Source organism: Rhinopithecus bieti, unplaced genomic scaffold, assembly GCF_001698545.2.
Source record: "Rhinopithecus bieti isolate Rb0 unplaced genomic scaffold, ASM169854v2 scaffold_24392, whole genome shotgun sequence".
In the NCBI taxonomy this organism is placed as follows: Eukaryota; Metazoa; Chordata; class Mammalia; order Primates; family Cercopithecidae; genus Rhinopithecus; species Rhinopithecus bieti.
In genome coordinates this window covers 2,933,241-2,950,306 of record NW_016812542.1, presented here as the reverse complement: position 1 = coordinate 2,950,306, position 17,066 = coordinate 2,933,241, and the positions used below count along the sequence as shown (strand labels likewise).

The following is a 17,066-nucleotide window of genomic DNA, read 5'->3' as shown; positions in this document are numbered from 1 at the left end:
CGAGTAGTTGGGACTACAGGCGCCCACCACAACGCCCGGCTAATTTTTTTTTTTTTTTTAGTAGAGACAGGGTTTCACTGTCTTAGCCAGGATGGTCTCAATCTCCTGACCTCGTGATCTGCCCGCCTGAGCCTCCCAAAGTGCTGGGATTACAGGCGTGAGCCCCGCGTCTGGCCGCAACCTGTATTTTAGTAACTAGTAAATCTAGGGACTTGGGATTTCACTGTTTTTTCTTTATGGGTAAAGTATGTGTTCATGCTCTTTGAATTTTTTGTTAAATGAAATGTAGGAAATTAATATAGCTCTAAAAGTTATTTACATATTTTGATAAGCCTTTATATTTATCATGCCCTTTTTTTCCCTAATTATATCATCTTTTTGGTGGTTTCATTTTGTTATACAGGCATTTTTAATTTGGTAAATTTGAATCCATTATTCCAGAGATCTTACTTAAACATTGTACAGCCCCTGCATTTTCTTTTAATTAAAAAAAAGTTCACGTCTTTGAATCACTTAGAATTTATTATGGTGTTTTGTGAGAGGTATGAATTTAAAGTTTAAAGTTCATATTATCTAATTATCCATAAAATTATCCCTAAAATAGTTGCAGCATGTATTAAATTGTTGCATTGCTACTATTTGTAAAATATACTACCTTTAAATAATGTAACTCCATATGGAACTATATACTATTTATATCATTATAGTAACAAAGTTATCATATGGAAAAACTTGGAGGATGCTGCCAAATTGTAGCCTAACACTTCAATTGTTTAATGGAAAATGAAAATAAAACAAAATAAAACAAAGGAAAGCAATGAAAGGAATCATTATGAGATAAAAGCTATAATTAATTAATTAGGAATTAATAAATATAAGCTCCTGTTCTTTGAAAAGATAAATGTGATTTTAGAAATGAGAAGTGGCATTTAAGTAAACAAAGAAAACGTTTAAAAATTATGTTACTATAAAACTTTATGCTAATAAATTTGACAATTTCCTACAAAGACTTTTTAGAAAAAAGATAAATTATGAAATTTGACTTCATAGGTGAATAACCATGCAATAATTTGAAACGTTCGTCAACAAACTGGCCTCAAAAAAAAAAAAAAGTGTAGGAAAAGAAGGTGCTAGTCTCAGACACTCTTATGGGTAAGCTCTTTTAAACTGCCAAAGAACAGATAAATCTTATTCTGTTTAAACTATTCTAGAACATAGCAATAAATAGAAAGTGTCACAGTTTATCTTATGCTAGAATAACTGATTAAAAACAAAACAAACAAAACCCACAAAAACTGAAAAGATGACTCAGAAGATAATTACCAACCAATCTTTTTTTTGTTTGTTTGTTTTTGAGACGGAGTCTCACTCCATCGCTAGGCTGGAGTGCAGTGGCGCGAGTTCAGCTCACTGCAACCTCTGTCTCCCAGGTTCAAGCAATTCTCCTGCTTCAGCCTTCCTAGTAGCTGGGACTACAGCCGCGCGCCACCATGCCCAGCTAATTTTTAGATTTTTAGTAGAGATGAGGTTTCACCATGTTGGCCAGGATGGTCTCAATCTCTTGACCTTGTGATCCACTCGCCTCGGCCTCCCAAAGTGCTGGGATTACAGGCATGAGCCACTGTGCCTGGCCTATGAACTAATCTTAATATGAACACAGCTATAAAAATCCTAAAAGAAATGTTAGCAGGGTCGGGCGCGGTGGAGGCCAAGGCTGCAGGATCACTTGAGCCCAGGAATTCAAGAACAGCCTGGGTAACGTAGTTTTTGTTTTGTTTGCTTATTTGTTTGTTTGTTTTGAGACAGAGTTTCGCTCTGTCGCCCAGGTTGTAGTGCAGTGGCACAATCTTGGTTCACTGCAACCTTCGCCTCCCAGGTTCAAGCAATTCTTGTTCCTCGGCTTCCTGAGTATCTGGCTTACGTGCCACCATACCCAGCTAATTTTTTTTTTTTTTTTTTTTGTATTTTTAGTAGAGTCAGGATTTTACGATGTTGGCCATGCTGATCTCAGACTCCTGACCTCAGGTGATCCGCCTGCCTCGGCCTCCCAGAATGCTGGGATTATAGAGATGAGCCACCACACCCGGCCGACCCTCTCTCTTTTACCAAAAATCTAAAAATTAGACAGATGTGATGGTGCGTACCTGGAGTCCCAGCTGCTTGGAAGGCTGAGGTTAGAGGATTACTTGAGTCTGGAAGGTCAAGGTTGCCCTGTAATCCCAGCACTTTGGGAGGCTGAGATGAGAGGATCACTTGAGCCCAGGAGTTCTATACCAGCCTTCTCCCTACAAAAGAAAAAAAGAGAATTCTTACGCCATAAAGAAGTAGGGTTTATGTCATAAATGCGAAGTATATTCATAATAGAAAATCCAAAAAGGCTGAAAGCAATCATACCAAAGCATTGACAATGTTTATGTGAAAATGATGGGTTTATGAGTGGTTTTAATTTTTTTCTTTGTGTTTATATGTATTAATAATTTCTAAATTTTCTACAATTAATATGAATTTCTTGTGTTTTTAGAACAACAAAAGTAGCATGGAGGTCATTTGATTATTCTTGCCTTGATATATACTTTAAAACCTAGTGGTTGAATTAACCTAGCTTTAACTTACCTCCTACTTTTAACCATTCATTGTAATTTTTTACTTATTTTTCTGTATAATTATACTGTTTCTGAATCAAGTTCTATGCAGCATTTTGCTGGAACTGTAATTGTTATTACTTTAAATATGTAAAATATAGACTATAATCCTGATCAATATATTTAACCAGGAAGTGACTACATCTTAACTTTGTCAGATTATTCTTTTGTGTCTCTCCTGAGGATTTTATTGTTTATGTTTTTACTATTCTTATAAATCTCAAGTTTATTATTCCTGAATTATTTAATGATTTCTATTGTTTTATTAAAAGTAGATGTCTTTTAATATTATCCGTATCACCGTGTGATTGATTTTTAATTTGATCAGGAATGATTTTTTAGACTTATCAGATAATATATAATCTTGCTAATTTTATGGTTTAAATGTAACAAAGGATTTAATCTTTTTTTCTTAGTTACTAAACATTTTTTCCACCCCAAATTAACTGAAACTATATATTTTTCTTAGAGTAATGGTAGTAACAGAGATGAAGATGTCTTTTGTGATCCTGAAGATGAATGGGAACCCGACATTACAGATGCACCAGTTTCTTCACTTTCTAGAAGGAGGTAAAGACATTTTTGTTAGTGGTTTTCTTGCTCTATATGCACGCACGCACGTGCGTGTGTGTGTGTGTGTAAATTGTATATCATATATATTATTTCCTTATTTTAAAAGAACCATTGTCATGATAGATGTCTGGATAGGAAACCCAGAACTATAAGAGGAATAATATGTTATTGGCCAAATTACAGCAGTTAGGGCATTAAATTATTTATTAGTCAGAAGAGAAACCAGATTTTCAGTGTTTCATCATGTAAGTCTTAAGAGCAACTTAGAGTAGCATAAATTAAATTTTCCATAAAAATGAACAGTATTTAATTACTTTTAAATTACCCTTTCTCTGGCCAGGTGTGGTGGCTCACGCCTGTAATCCCAGCACTTTGGGAGGCCAAGGTGGGTGGATCACAAGGTCAGGAGACCAAGACCATCCTGGCTAACGTGGTGAAACCTGGTCTCTACCAAAAATACAAAAAATTAGCCGGGCATGGTGGCGGGCACCTGTACTCCCAGCTACATGGGAGGCTGAGGCAGGAGAATGGTGTGAACCCGGAAGATGGAGCTTGCACTGAGCCGAGATCACTCCACTGCACTCTAGCCTGGGCGACAGAGCAAGACTCCGTCTCAAAAAAAAAAAAAAGAAAAGAAAAAAAAAACTGCCCTTTCTCAAGAACTTGGTATATTCTATGATATTTTCTTGTAAGGTACAGAATTTTAAATGCAGTAAACTAGTATGAACTCCACAAAAGAATAAATCATGGTGATAGACAACTTCTATATGTGACAAATGTTGCTTATTAACTCAAAACATAAAAGTCTTCCATGGTGAATAACAGATGCTTTTCAAGGAAAAACTAGTTCTGCATAGACCTCAGATACTTAGATTATAGAGAGCCAAAATGGTATCTTGGAAAGGCCTTGGAGCCAATTTAGCCTCCTAGTTTGGTCTGGTTTTTAAGCAAGTATTTCTTTGATGACTACTGTCTGCCATGCCCTGAGAAAGCAGAGATGAATACAAAATACCCCCTGTCCTGAAAGACCAGCAATTGAGGAAAGTAGAGGGAGGAGCAGTTGACAAAAACCTGAACTGAGGCTAGACAGAAGGATTTTAAATGTAGTGAAGAGGAAAGTGGAGTTTTATACATATTCGGGATGCAGAATCAATAGAATGCAGAGGAGACTGGTTGTGGGGCTGAAGGTGTGAAGGGTGCTAGGATGACTCCTGGTTTTAAATTGGGTGACTGACTAGAGGAAAGTCATGTTGCCTGAAATGGAGCGTTTAAGAGGAGTTTAATTTTGAACATGAAGAATTTGAGATTCTCAGGGAACATCCAGGTGTATATTTGGGTTTAGAACTTTGGTGGATGGAGCTGGAGATTTTTCGGATGTAAGGGTCAATAGTATTTATCTGTCAGCAGAAGCATCATTGTTACTAAGAGCATTTATTAAATGCTTAGTAAGCCTTATCTCACCTAGTACACACTACAAACCTATGAAGTAGATATTGTCATTACCCTCATTTTACAGATGAAGAAACAGAATTTAGAGAGGTTGAGCGACTTGTCGAAAGTCACAGAGCTGATACGAGGAATAGCCGGTACTCAAATCCAAGTCTGGGTGACTCCAAAGCTCCTGATTTCAACTGCTATGCCATATCACCTCTCCATTGTATATGAAAGAGTAGCATCCTTCTGTTTAAGCTAATAGTTTTTTGTTTTCTTAAACTTCATTGCCTTCAGCTGCAGATCAGAATCCATTCGGGTTTCTAAATCGTTTTAGGCCTATAGCATTGTTTTTGACTTGGCTTATTTTAAACTCATTTATGATTTTCCTCAAAGAGATGAAACGATTTTATAGCAGCTTTCCCCCATTATTTCTGCTTTATTGGTCATATGATAACCTCTAAGCTATGGTAAGAAATTGCTAATACATAGCAAGCATTATCTTGAATGAAATACAAAGCATATCTTTTACACAGAAATGAGCTTGTTGAGTGTAGGGAACATGTCTGTATCCCCTACAATATAGCATAGTAAAAAGGTCAAAAGCTCTGGTATCAAGGTCCTGTGTTCTAATCCATGCTCAGTGTGGTCATGTACAAGTGGCATTACATCCCTAGCCTTCAATTTTCTTGTCTAAAATGAAGACAGTAATATATACCTACTTTACAGGGATTTATTATTAAGATTAAGTGAGGTCCTATGTATAGAGCAGCTGCTGCTCCTGCTACTTCTGCTATGACCACTATGATTGACAACATGGAACTGATGATGGTAGAGTTGCTATGAGGATTAGAGATAGTGCATATAAAGCACATATTACAGTGGGTGGGCATTCAATAAATGGCAGCTGTGATTATTAGTGGATGCTTAATATATATTGAATAAGATTAAATCTTAGAATACAGAGAAGCTGATTTCTGTCCAGTACCAGTAACAGATGGTAATATTTTCAAGTGATTTGTCTTGAGGACTTGAAAGAGTTGGCTTCTGACACTGAAGTAAGCTAAATATGGTCCTTAGGTGAAACTGAGTAGATAGGGCTTGAGATATTTAAGCCAACCTAGAGTAACCCAAAAATTTAAACCAGACCAATAAATTCATCACAGAATGATTTATGAATATCTTTGGATTTTAGAATTACTAGTTTTGTATTATTTTTATTATAAACAGCTTTTTTTTTTCTTTTCTTTTTGAGACGGAGTCTCGCTCTGTTGTCCAGGCTGGAGTGCAGTGGTGCGATCGCAGCTCACTGCAAGCTCCGCCTCCCAGATTCATGCCATTCTCCTGCCTCAGCCTCCCGAGTGGCTGGGACTACAGGCGCCCGCCACCACGCCTGGCTAATTCTTGTATTTTTAGTAGAGACGGGGTTTCACTGTGTTAGCCAGGATGGTCTCAATTTCCTGACCTTGTGATCCACCCACCTTGGCCTCCCAAAGTGCTGGGATTACAGGCGTGAGCCACTGCACCCAGCTATAAACAGATTTAAACTTTGTATATTTAGAATTGTAAATCACAATATAACCATTAATAATGAACATTAAACTTTTAGCCTACTGGGGCCCGGCGTGGTGGCTCACGCCTGTAATCCCAGCACTTTGGGAGGCCAAGGTGGGTGGATCATGAGGTCAGGAGATCTAGACTATGCTGGCTAACACTGTGAAATCCCGTCTCTACTAAAAAATACAAAAATTAGCCAGGTGTGGTGGAGGGCGCCTGTAGTCCCAGCTACTCGAGAGGCTGAAGCGGGAAAATGGCATGAACCTGGGAGGCGGACCTTGCAGTAAGCTGAGATCCTGCCACTGCACTCCAGCCTGGGTGACAGAGGGAGACTTCGTCTCTAAAAAAAAAAAAAAAAAAAAACTTTTAGCCTCTTGTATGTTGGTAATTTACATCATATTTTCTGCTGACTTTTAAGTTAATAATTAGGGAATCAGCAGAAATTTAAAATGTTACCAAAAATCAAAACATTTCAGCGTTTTCTAAGATTTTCAAATTGGGTGTTCTCATTTCACAGAGATATTTTTGGGAACTTCTATAATTTAAAAGTATCATATTTTTAAAAAATGAATTGCTCTTAGTCTGAGACCTTGTATATGAAGTTTCAGCCTTGTAAGAATGTTTATGACAGAATTCCAAACTCTGAGAATGCCTGCAGGTAATGGAAACACTGACAGATTCTTAATTGTAGAACTTCTACTGGGCAATGATATGCCACAGTCGTTCTGCAATAAAATAGACTGGTTTGGCTGCCTATAAATTTTGATATATACTGTTGACAGTTAAAAGTAAATTTCCCTCTGATGTTAAGTAAAAACTCTTTGAAAGTAATATGACAAGCATTTTACTTGGGTTTAAACATTGTTTAACTATGATATTGTTGCAGGAATAATTGTTTTCCTAGTTTAGACTTGCTGTAATAATATACTTTTTTCACCGCTAAGTAGAAAAACTAGTATTTGAGAATTGATATTTTCTTTCCCTTTTATCAGTCCTATTTCTGTGTTCTTGTAGGAGTTCATAGCAAAAATTTTATATTTGAAACATTTAGGCTACTAGTGATAGAATGCTTTGGCTTAATGATCTTTTCAACAAATAGTATTTTTCTTTGAGTGGCCAACTGTAGTACAGAGTTGTGTTAGGAAAAAATACTTAACAGGATCCACTAAATTTAGATCTAGATCACTGCTCTGTTAGTTTCATCGACATAGGAATTAGAATTTGGGTTTAAAAAATTTATAGATGAATGGCAATATGGAGGTAGGCTGCTTTCTCCAGTAGCAGAAAGGGTGGCCTCCATTTTCAAGAAGCAAACAGAAAGAAAGAAAATAATAGCTTAGGCAGCCAAGCAAACTCAAAGCAGAAATTGGGGCACTTTTATAGGCTGAGGAAAAAGAGGTCAGCAAAAAGAGCAATTAGAGATAGAAACATTTCTTCCATTTGTACCACTGCTGCACTTCACAGGTATTATGCTTTGCACACAGTGTAGTAGATACCTACTTACATGTTTATTTACCTAAATCACTTCCCTGTTTAAAATCTTTCCTTGAAATATTGAGTACACATGGACACAAAGAAGTGAGTAATAGACACTGGGGCCTATTTGAGGATGGTGGGTGGGAGGAAGGTGAGGATTGAAAAACTCTTTAATACCATCAGGTATTATGCCTGTTACCTGTGTGACAAAATTATCTGTAGACCAAATCCCCACAGCATGAAATTTATCCATGTAACAAACCTGCACGTGTACCCCTTGAACCTAAAATCAAAGTTGAAAGAAAATAAATAAATCCCAACTCGACCACTTAAAAAAATAAGATAAAATCCTTCCCTGGATGATTTGCTCAGGATAAAATCCAAGCTTTATTGACATACAAAGACCACCTCAAGCTGGCCCCTGTGCACCTCCCAGCCTCATCCCTTGGTACTCTGTCTCTTACATCATAGGCCACAGTCCTTCTGAACCTCGTTTGGTTCATTGCATGTACACTACTTTCATTTATCAAGTCTTCCTGTTGCTTGTGTCTGAGACACTATTCCCTGTTTCCCAAGCCTGCCCTCTGTTTGGCTAAGTTTTACTTATCCTTGAAGGTCACTGCTCCAAGGAGGCCCCCTGGCTTCTTGGGCCAGGTCAAGTTTTTTTATAGAGTCTGCCACAACACTGTATGCCTTCATCACGTTCATTACTTTATTGTCATTATTTGCCTAATTTGTCTCTTTGGTTCTGGACTTTAAGCCTAGTGAGCCCAGAAACCAGGTTTGCCACATTTTACCACAATATCCAGAGCCTGCAAATAGTAGTGCTCAATAAATATTTATTCTGTTTAATTAACTATCTGCCTAGAACAGTGCCTGTAAATAGTAAAATTCTTGCTCAGTTAACCAAATGAATTTTCCTTGGATGAAAATTTTAATGAAAACACACACATGAATGTCCATTTTCTTTAGAGAACTTATAAATATTCTAAATAATATTATTCCATGTGGTGTAGAACTGCTAATCTTATGGTTTGTCTTTTTTCAGGAGCAGGAGTTTGATGAAGAATAGAAGAATTTCTGGTTGTTTACATGACATACAAGTTCACCCGATTAAGAATTTGCATTCTTCACATTCATCAGGTATTTTTTTCTTCACATTTTCTGTATGGCAAGAAAAGCATTAAGTCCTTATTCTACCATTACATTTTTTCTTGTCCTTGTGCAAATCATTTCATTTCCTGGAAGCTTCCGATTCCTCTGTAAAATTCCTTTCCACTTCAAAAATTCTGTGCTCTGTGATTTATTTCAAAACCTTTTAGTAGAATAACTAATTCAAATGTGGAAGATGTATTTGTTCCAAAATGTATGAGAACATTACTTCCTTACAAGTGAAAAAAGCAAAGTGCAGCGGATTTTATTCTATCATTTGTGTGAGGTATTTTATTCTATCATTTGTGTGAGGAAGAGAAAAAAGAGAAAAATAAAATAAAATACTCATTGTGTGAGTATTTTATTCTATCATTTGTGTGAGGAAGAGAAAAAAGAAGATGTGGACATAGGTGCTTGTAAATGAATAAGATCTCTCTGGAGAACTACACCAAAACCCCAAAGTGCTGGTGGTACATGGCAGCGTGGGGATGGAGACAGGACAGGAAGGAAGGCACCCTTTTCACTGCATACCCTTTGGTTTCTTCTGAATTTTGCATAATGATCTATGTATCATCTATCCCAAAATTATTTCAATTTTTAAAAAAAAGTTAAGGAATTATTCCTCTAAATATTTTGTACCGATATTTATTATAATGTTATTTTAAAATGTAGGAGGAGAGGATACACTGTAAATTGTATATGTGTAACTACCTGTAATAATTAACAATTTAAAAATCACTACCTGCTGGGCCAGGCACCTGCATGACCGGTAATCCTAGCACTTTGGAAGGCTGAGGTAGGTGGATCACCTGAGGTTGGGAGTTCTAGACCAGCCTGACCAACATGGAGAAACCCCGTCTCTACTAAAAATACAAAATTAGCTGGGCGTGGCGGCGCACACCTATAATCCCAGCTACTTGAGAGGCTGAGGCAGGAGAACCACTTGAATCTGGGAGGCAGAAGTTGCGGTGAGCCGAGATGGCACCACTGCACTCCAGCCTGGGCAACAAGAATGAAACTCCATCAAAAAAAAAAAAAAAAATTACTACCTGCTAACAATAGATTACTATGCAGCAATAAAAAAGAAGGAATGACTGATTCACACAATAACCTGGACAAATTCCAGAAACATAATGTTGAGTTAAAGAAGCCAGATACAAAAGAGTGTATACTACATGATTCCTTTTATATGAAGTTTAAGGACAGGCAAACTTAACTATGGTGACAAAAGCCAGAGTAGTTTAGAACTGAATAGTGGTTACCTCTGTTGGGAGTTAGTAACCCAGAAGAGGAAACCTGTTGGGATGGAATGGTGGAAATGTTGTATACATTGAACTAAGTGGGGTTTACATATGTACGCATATATAAATCAGCTGTACACTTAAGATATATGCACTTTACAGTACACATATTTAGTAAACAAAAATTTTAAAATAATTATGTAACATAGTATCTATTTGATAAAGGTTCTAATAGGATATGAGTAGCCATAAAAGGTATTATATCTCATCTTAAAATTTTAGAAATTAGGATTTCTTTTAGGAAGATAATTGTGATCCTACTACTCATTTAATCTAAGGTAGATTAAAATATGCTGTGGGTTTTTTATTTACCAGCAAAATAAAAAGATATATATCTGTGGTAGCAACTTATTTATTTGGTATTATCTGAGTAAGATACTTTACAAAAATAATTTTAAGGGAAGTCAGAGATAGAAAAGGTCTTTATTTATTTGCGGTTTTCAAAGACGGAAATGGAAACCCACATGTGAACTTAGTAGGACCCCGTCTGGGCAGCTGTGAGTGGTGGAAGGGGCACCAGGCCTGGGGGTGAGGGGCTGTGCCCCAGTGTCTAGCACTTTCTAGCTTTGGGAAGTTGAGCAAGTATCTTAACTTGTAAAATTCAGGGCCATATATTTTACTGTATTTTTGCAGATATTTCTAAAATGTTTTTGTTGGATTTTAGAATGCATTAATACAATTATCTTCTTAAATAGAGAATATGTACTTAACTATTCTCGATGACTATACTATAGTCATTATCACCATAATGATATTGAGTCATCGTTACCCTACTGTAGCTTTGGGTTTTGTAGCTTTTCTTTTTTCTCTTTACAAAACCAAACTCTTTTTTTTTTATTTTTAGTAGAGACAAGGTTTACCATGTTGGCCAGACTGGTCTTGATCTCCCAACCTTGTGATCCACCCGTCTCAGCCTCCCAAAGTGCTGGGATTACAGGCGTGAGCCACCACGCCCGGCCTTCTTTTTTTTTTTTTTTTTTTTGAGAGGAGTCTTGCACTGTTGCCTGGGCTGGTGTGCAGTAGTGCCATCTTGGCTTGCTGCAGCCTTCGCCTCCGAGGTTCACGCGATTCTCCTGCCTCAGCCTCCCGAGTAGCTAGGATTACAGGTGCCCACCACCACACCCAGCTAGTTTTTTGTATTTTTAGTACAGACAGGGTTTTACTATGTTGGCCAGGTTGGTTTCGAACTCCTGACCTTGTGATCTGCCCGTCTTGGCCTCCCAAAGTGCTGGCGTGAGCCACCGCGCCTGGCCTAGAAACCAAACTCTTACCTTTGTTCTAGTTTTTTAATATTGCCTACCCTATGCCTTTATTCTATCTCCTTGTAGTTTGCTGCTTTTAAACACCTATGAAATGAACCAGAAAACTTAATCTTGTCTATTAAATAAGAATAATTATACTCAATATATTAGGACTCCAGGATAAAGTTATTTCCAGAGGTTCTGAATGAATCTTTCAAACTTTTCATTTATTTCTGGTTTAGACAGTGCTTAGAAGATCCATCTCTCAGAGATGTGCTGTATAAACTGTAGATAATCAGTTGGTTTTAGCCTACCTTGATTGTAATACACCTCAAGGAGAAACTATTGCAAAGTAGAAGTACTGAGACATTATGTTTTTTTTGTTTTGATTTTGTTTTGAGATGGAGTTTCGCTCTTTTTGCCCAAACTGGAGTGCAATGGCGCGATCTTGGCTTACTGCAACCTCTGGCTCCCGGGTTCAAGCAATTCTCCTGCCTCAGCCTCCCAAGTAGCTGGAATTACAGGCGCCTACCATCATGCCTGGCTAATTTTTTATTTTTAGTAGAGACAGGGTTTCACCGTGTTGGCTAGGCTGGTCTTTAACTCCTGGCCTCAGATGATCTGCCCACCTCAGCCTCCCAAAGTTTTGCGATTACCGGCATGAGCCACTGTGCCCAGCTGAGGCATTACTTTTAATATAGTTTATCATTGCCTACTTTTCCAGTTTGTGAATCCAATTATATTTCTAAGTTTATCTTATGTAATTGTCATTGTTTTCATCAATTACAGTTCTTTAGGTGTTAGGGAAAATTAATCCCACCAGACATGGTGGCACATGCTTGTAGTCCCACCTACTGTGGAGGCTGAGGCCAAGGGATTGCTTGAGCCCAGGAGTTTGAGGCTCAGTATGCTATGATCACGCTTGTGAGTAACCACTGCATTTCAGCCTGGGCAACAGAGCAAGACACTGTCTCTTTTTTTTTTTTTTTTTGAGCTAGAGTCTTGCTCTGTTGTCCAGGCTGGAGTGCAGTGGTGCCATCTCGGCTCACTGCAACCTTCACCTCCTGGGTTCAAGCAATTCTCCTGCCTCAGCCTCCCAGGTAGCTGGGCTACAGGTGCGTGCCACTACCCCCAGCTAATTTTTTGTATTTTTAGTAGAGATAGGGTTTCACCGTGTTAGCCAGGATGGTCTCGATCTTCTGACCTTGTGATCTGCCAGCCTCGGCCTCTCAAAGTGCTGGGATTACAGGCGTGAGCCACCGTGCCTGGCCCAACCCTGTCTCTTAAAAAAAAAAAAGAAAGAAAGAAAAGAAAATTAATTCCTACCAAAAAATAAAGAGATTAAACCAATGGTTATGTGGGATATTTGGATTCTCTATAGTCTCATAGCACAGTCAGGGAGCTACTAAATCAATGGATTGATTGATGCTGTTGAAAGGTTAATTGATCCATAAATGGAATTGTGTTTTCACTTTAGCATATAGAAATGAGGCTGAATTGAAATAAGTATAGCCTATGTTGAATTTATTGATCAATGATCCTATAATATGCTTGCATTAAAACATTTGTTTGAAAGTATTATGCCTGAATATTTTTGGAAGAGAAATAGTATATGAGTAACACTTGCAAGCAGCAGAGGGGCAGTTTCTGCAGAATTAACATTATGGAGCACCCTGGAAATCAACATATGCAAGTATAGCATGGAAGATATACTTCCAAGTACAGCATAGCATACAATGTTATATATACTAATAGTTTTGTTTTCTAATTTCACAACGAGCACAAAATGCTTTGTTGTTGTAATACATTTAAATAATGCGGAAATACATAAAGTAAGGATCCCATTTTAAAAAAAAGAAAGTATTATTCCAAAAACAAGGCTTAAAATGGCTGTTTTCTGTTGATCTAGGTTTAATGGACAAATCAAGCACCATTTACTCAAATTCAGCAGAGTCATTTCTTCCTGGAATTTGCAAAGAATTGATTGGTTCTTCATTAGATTTTCTTGGACAGAGTTATGATGAAGAAAGAACTATAGCAGACAGCCTAATGAATAGTTTTCTTAAAATTTATAATGGGCTATTTGCCATTTCCAAGGCTCATGAAGAACAAGATGAAGAAAGTCAAGATAACTGTAAGCAATCCCACTGCTTTTGTTAACTCACATAAATGATTATTTTCTGCACATTGCACTTCGTTTTGAATGATTATTTGGCACATCTGGCATGCATCTTTTAACTATGTTAAATGTTTTAATGATGATCATATATGAGTTCTTTTATTTGGATATTATTTCTTCCAGTAATTTTTCTTCTTCTTTCAAAGTGTTTTCTTCTGATCGAGCAATCCAGTCACTTACCATTCAGACTGCATGTGCTTTTGAGCAGCTAGTAGTGCTAATGAAACACTGGCTGAGTGATATACTGCCTTGTACCACCAACATAGCAAGACTTGAGGATGAATTGAGACAAGAAGTTAAAAAACTGGGAGGCTACTTACAGTTATTTTTGCAGGTAAATTGATTTGCTTATTATCATTTGAAGGATTCATTTAATAATTATTTATTGACTTTCTACTGTCTGTATCTTCCCCAATATTAGCTCTGTATGATTTTCAAAAGTACGTTCTGTTTTGAAGTCCTGAGACTGTGGATGTCTGTAATTGATTTATTGAACAAAGACTTACGTGGCTCTCTATGTACGAGTAGTTCTAAGTGATTTACAAATATTAACTCATTTAATCCTTATAACAACCCCAGCAGTGGGCACTGTTGTTATCACCGTCTTGTAGATGAGGAAATGGAGGCACAGGGAAAATAAATATACCATCCAGTGTTACCTAACTAGTAAATGACTGAGTTGGACTTGGACCCAGGCAGTCTTGGGCGCAGTTCGTGCTCTACCATTATACCATGCTGGCCCTCAATAAGGGATACTGGGAAGAGAGACGGAGTCTTGCTCAGGGTATGGGATTGGGTTTCAACTCAGACTCAATTGGCCACAATCCTGCTGACACAGAGACAAGGAAATAATTTTGTTTTCCTGCTTGTCTTGTATCAGATAAGATTAGGTTTGGCTGTAAGAAGTAGTAAGATGAAAGCTTATTCTCTCTCACATAAAATCTAGATGTAGACACGGTGGCTGTGATCCACAGAGTCCTCAGGATCCAGGCTCCTCCCAGTGGTCCCCTCCGCCATGCCCAAAGTGTAGCCCCTGATTTCATGACCCACCATGGAGGAGCCCCATCTGAGCTCAGCACAGCAGGGTAGAAGGAGTGGTGAGAAGGATAGGGTGAAGTTTGCCTTCTTTTTTGTTTTTTTGTTTTTTTTTTGAGATAGAGTCTCACTCTTGTCACGCAGGTTGGAGTGCAGTGACGCGATCTTGGCTCACTGCAACCTCCGCTCCCAGGTTCAAGCGATTCTCCTGCCTCGGCCTCTCGAGTAGCTGGGATTACAAGCACCCACCACCATGCTCAGCTAATTTTTGTATTTTTAGTAGAGATGAGGTTTCACCATGTTGGCAAGACTAGTCTCTAACTCCTGACCTCAGGTAATCTGCTCCCCTCAGCCTCCCAAAGTGCTGAGATTACAGGCGTGAGCCACCATGCCTAGCTGAAGTTTGTCTTCTTTTAAGGGAGGTTTCTGGAAATCACCATATGACACATCTATGTATATATCTTTGGCTAGAATTTTATCATTTGACTACATCTAGCTGCAAGTATCATGAGGAAATTTATTTTTTAAAAAAATTCTGGACACATATATGCCAAGCCAAAAATCAAGGGATCTATGGAAGAAGTGGAAAATTGATATTGGAGAATACTTAGTCATCTACCATATTAACAAATTCCTTCATAAAAATTCATTGAATGTACAAAAGGAGCAGATAAGGAAATAATGGTCGAGTATGGTGGCTCATGCCTGTAATCCTAGGACTTTGGGAGGATCAATTAAGCCTAGGAGTTTGAGAGGAGCCTGGGCAACATAGCGAATAATAACAAGTATCCAACTTGTTAGATACTTTGTCTCTAAAAAAATTTAAAAATCAGCCAGCTGTGGTGGCATGTATCTATGTTCCCAGCTACTTGGGAGGCTGAGGTGGGAAGATTGCTTGAGCCCAGGAGTTCGAGGCTACAATGAGCCATGATTGCACCACTGCACTCCAGCCTGGATGACAGAGTGAGACCATGTCTCAATAATAATAACAAAAAATAAACAATTTTAAAAAAGAAAATACTAAGAGGGTTAGATTTCACTTTTAAAAAAGGATAATTAGACCGTGTAATAAAATGTTCTAGGACACTTGAACAAATTTTATGTTATAGTGCCCATCAAAAGACTTTCCACATTCTATTATTGTGGTAGGAGTTTTGTTGTGTCAAATACTTCCTGAATGGGCTGTTTACTAGCTGGGATTTGGAAATCTTTAACTGATCTAACTAGTAAACTTGAAATCAGATGATTGTTTTTAATGTCCATTGTTCTCCTCAGGAGGATTTTCTAGGTCTCCCCAAGACGTGGTTAGGCACCTGTCTTATTTGCTTCTCTAGTAACCCTGAACTTCACCCGTTATGACTTTTAATATAACATACTATTTATAAACCTGTACATCTCAATGGACAGTTAGCTCTGAGAAGGTAGAGGACAGTGGGTGTCTTTTTTCACAAGGCCCCATTATGTGATAGATGTTCAGTTGGATACTTGTTATTGAATGAATTATAAATTCATATGAGATGAAGGTTGACTTTGGACATAGGTAATGAGGAAATAGGATGACTAAGACAAAGGGTGGTGGTGGTGGTGGTGGACTGCAAACAGGTATGGATGAAGTAGTAGATGAAGGAGAATTTCTGACAGCCTAGAACTATGAAAATGAAAGGTAGGACTGGCCAGAGAGCAAAGCTAGAGAGCCAGAAGGGAAGGGTCTGACTTAAGTTCCAGCCTAGGAAAGGAAGCTTGTTGAAGGATGGTCAGTGCTTAGTTGGCTCTCAGATTTTAGAGGCAGTACTAGAATAGTGGGAGAACACCCGAAACAAAAACTCACTACTGGCACTTGAAAAACTGATGTTTGGCTCTTTCCCTTCGGCGCGCCGCTGAAGATCCTGGTGTCGCCCTGGGCCGCTGCCCCGCCGGTTGTTACCGGTATTATAAGAACAAGCCGTACCCAAAGTTTCGCTTCTGCCGAGGTGTCCCTGATGCCAAGATTCGTATCTTCCACCTGGGGCTGAAGAAGGCAAAAGTGGATGAGTTTCCGCTCTGTGGCCACATGGTGTCAGATGAATATGAGCAGCTGTCCTCTGAAGCCCTGGAGGCTGCCCGAATTTGTGCCAATAAGTACATGGTAAAAAGTTGTGGCAAGGATGGCTTCCATATCCGGGTGCGGTTCCACCCCTTCCACGTCATCCGCATCAACAAGATGTTGTCCTGTGCTGGAGCTGACAGGCTCCAAACAGGCATGTGAGGTGCTTTTGGAAAGCCCCAGGGCACTGTGGCCAGGGTTCACATTGGCCAAGTTATCATGTCCATCCGCACCAAGCTGCAGAACAAGGAGCATGTGATGGAGGCCCTGCGCAGGGCCAAGTTTAAGTTTCCTGGCCGCCAGAAGATCCACATCTCAAAGAAGTGGGGCTTCACCAAGTTCAGTGCTGATGAATTTGAAGACATGGTGGCTGAAAAGCGGCTCATCCCAGATGGT

The 17,066-nt window shown here is 38.5% G+C and overlaps 1 protein-coding gene and 1 pseudogene across 2 annotated transcripts in view; both read left to right on the top strand.

Moving 5' to 3' along the window:
- The window catches only part of KIF14 (kinesin family member 14), a 69,778-nt gene that overhangs the window by 42,749 nt on the left and 9,963 nt on the right, over nucleotides 1-17,066 (top strand). The window contains 4 exon segments of the mRNA XM_017896445.1: nucleotides 3,112-3,212; nucleotides 8,728-8,822; nucleotides 13,283-13,507; nucleotides 13,699-13,886. Coding sequence (XP_017751934.1) covers nucleotides 3,112-3,212; nucleotides 8,728-8,822; nucleotides 13,283-13,507; nucleotides 13,699-13,886 — 609 coding nt within the window.
- LOC108545029 (60S ribosomal protein L10-like) overlaps nucleotides 16,144-17,066 on the top strand; it is a 1,877-nt pseudogene continuing 954 nt past the window's right edge. Inside the window, exons 1-2 of the transcript XR_001890017.1 lie at nucleotides 16,144-16,189; nucleotides 16,471-17,064. The product of XR_001890017.1 is annotated as a 60S ribosomal protein L10-like (transcript). The remainder of the gene's footprint in view (nucleotides 16,190-16,470; nucleotides 17,065-17,066) is intronic.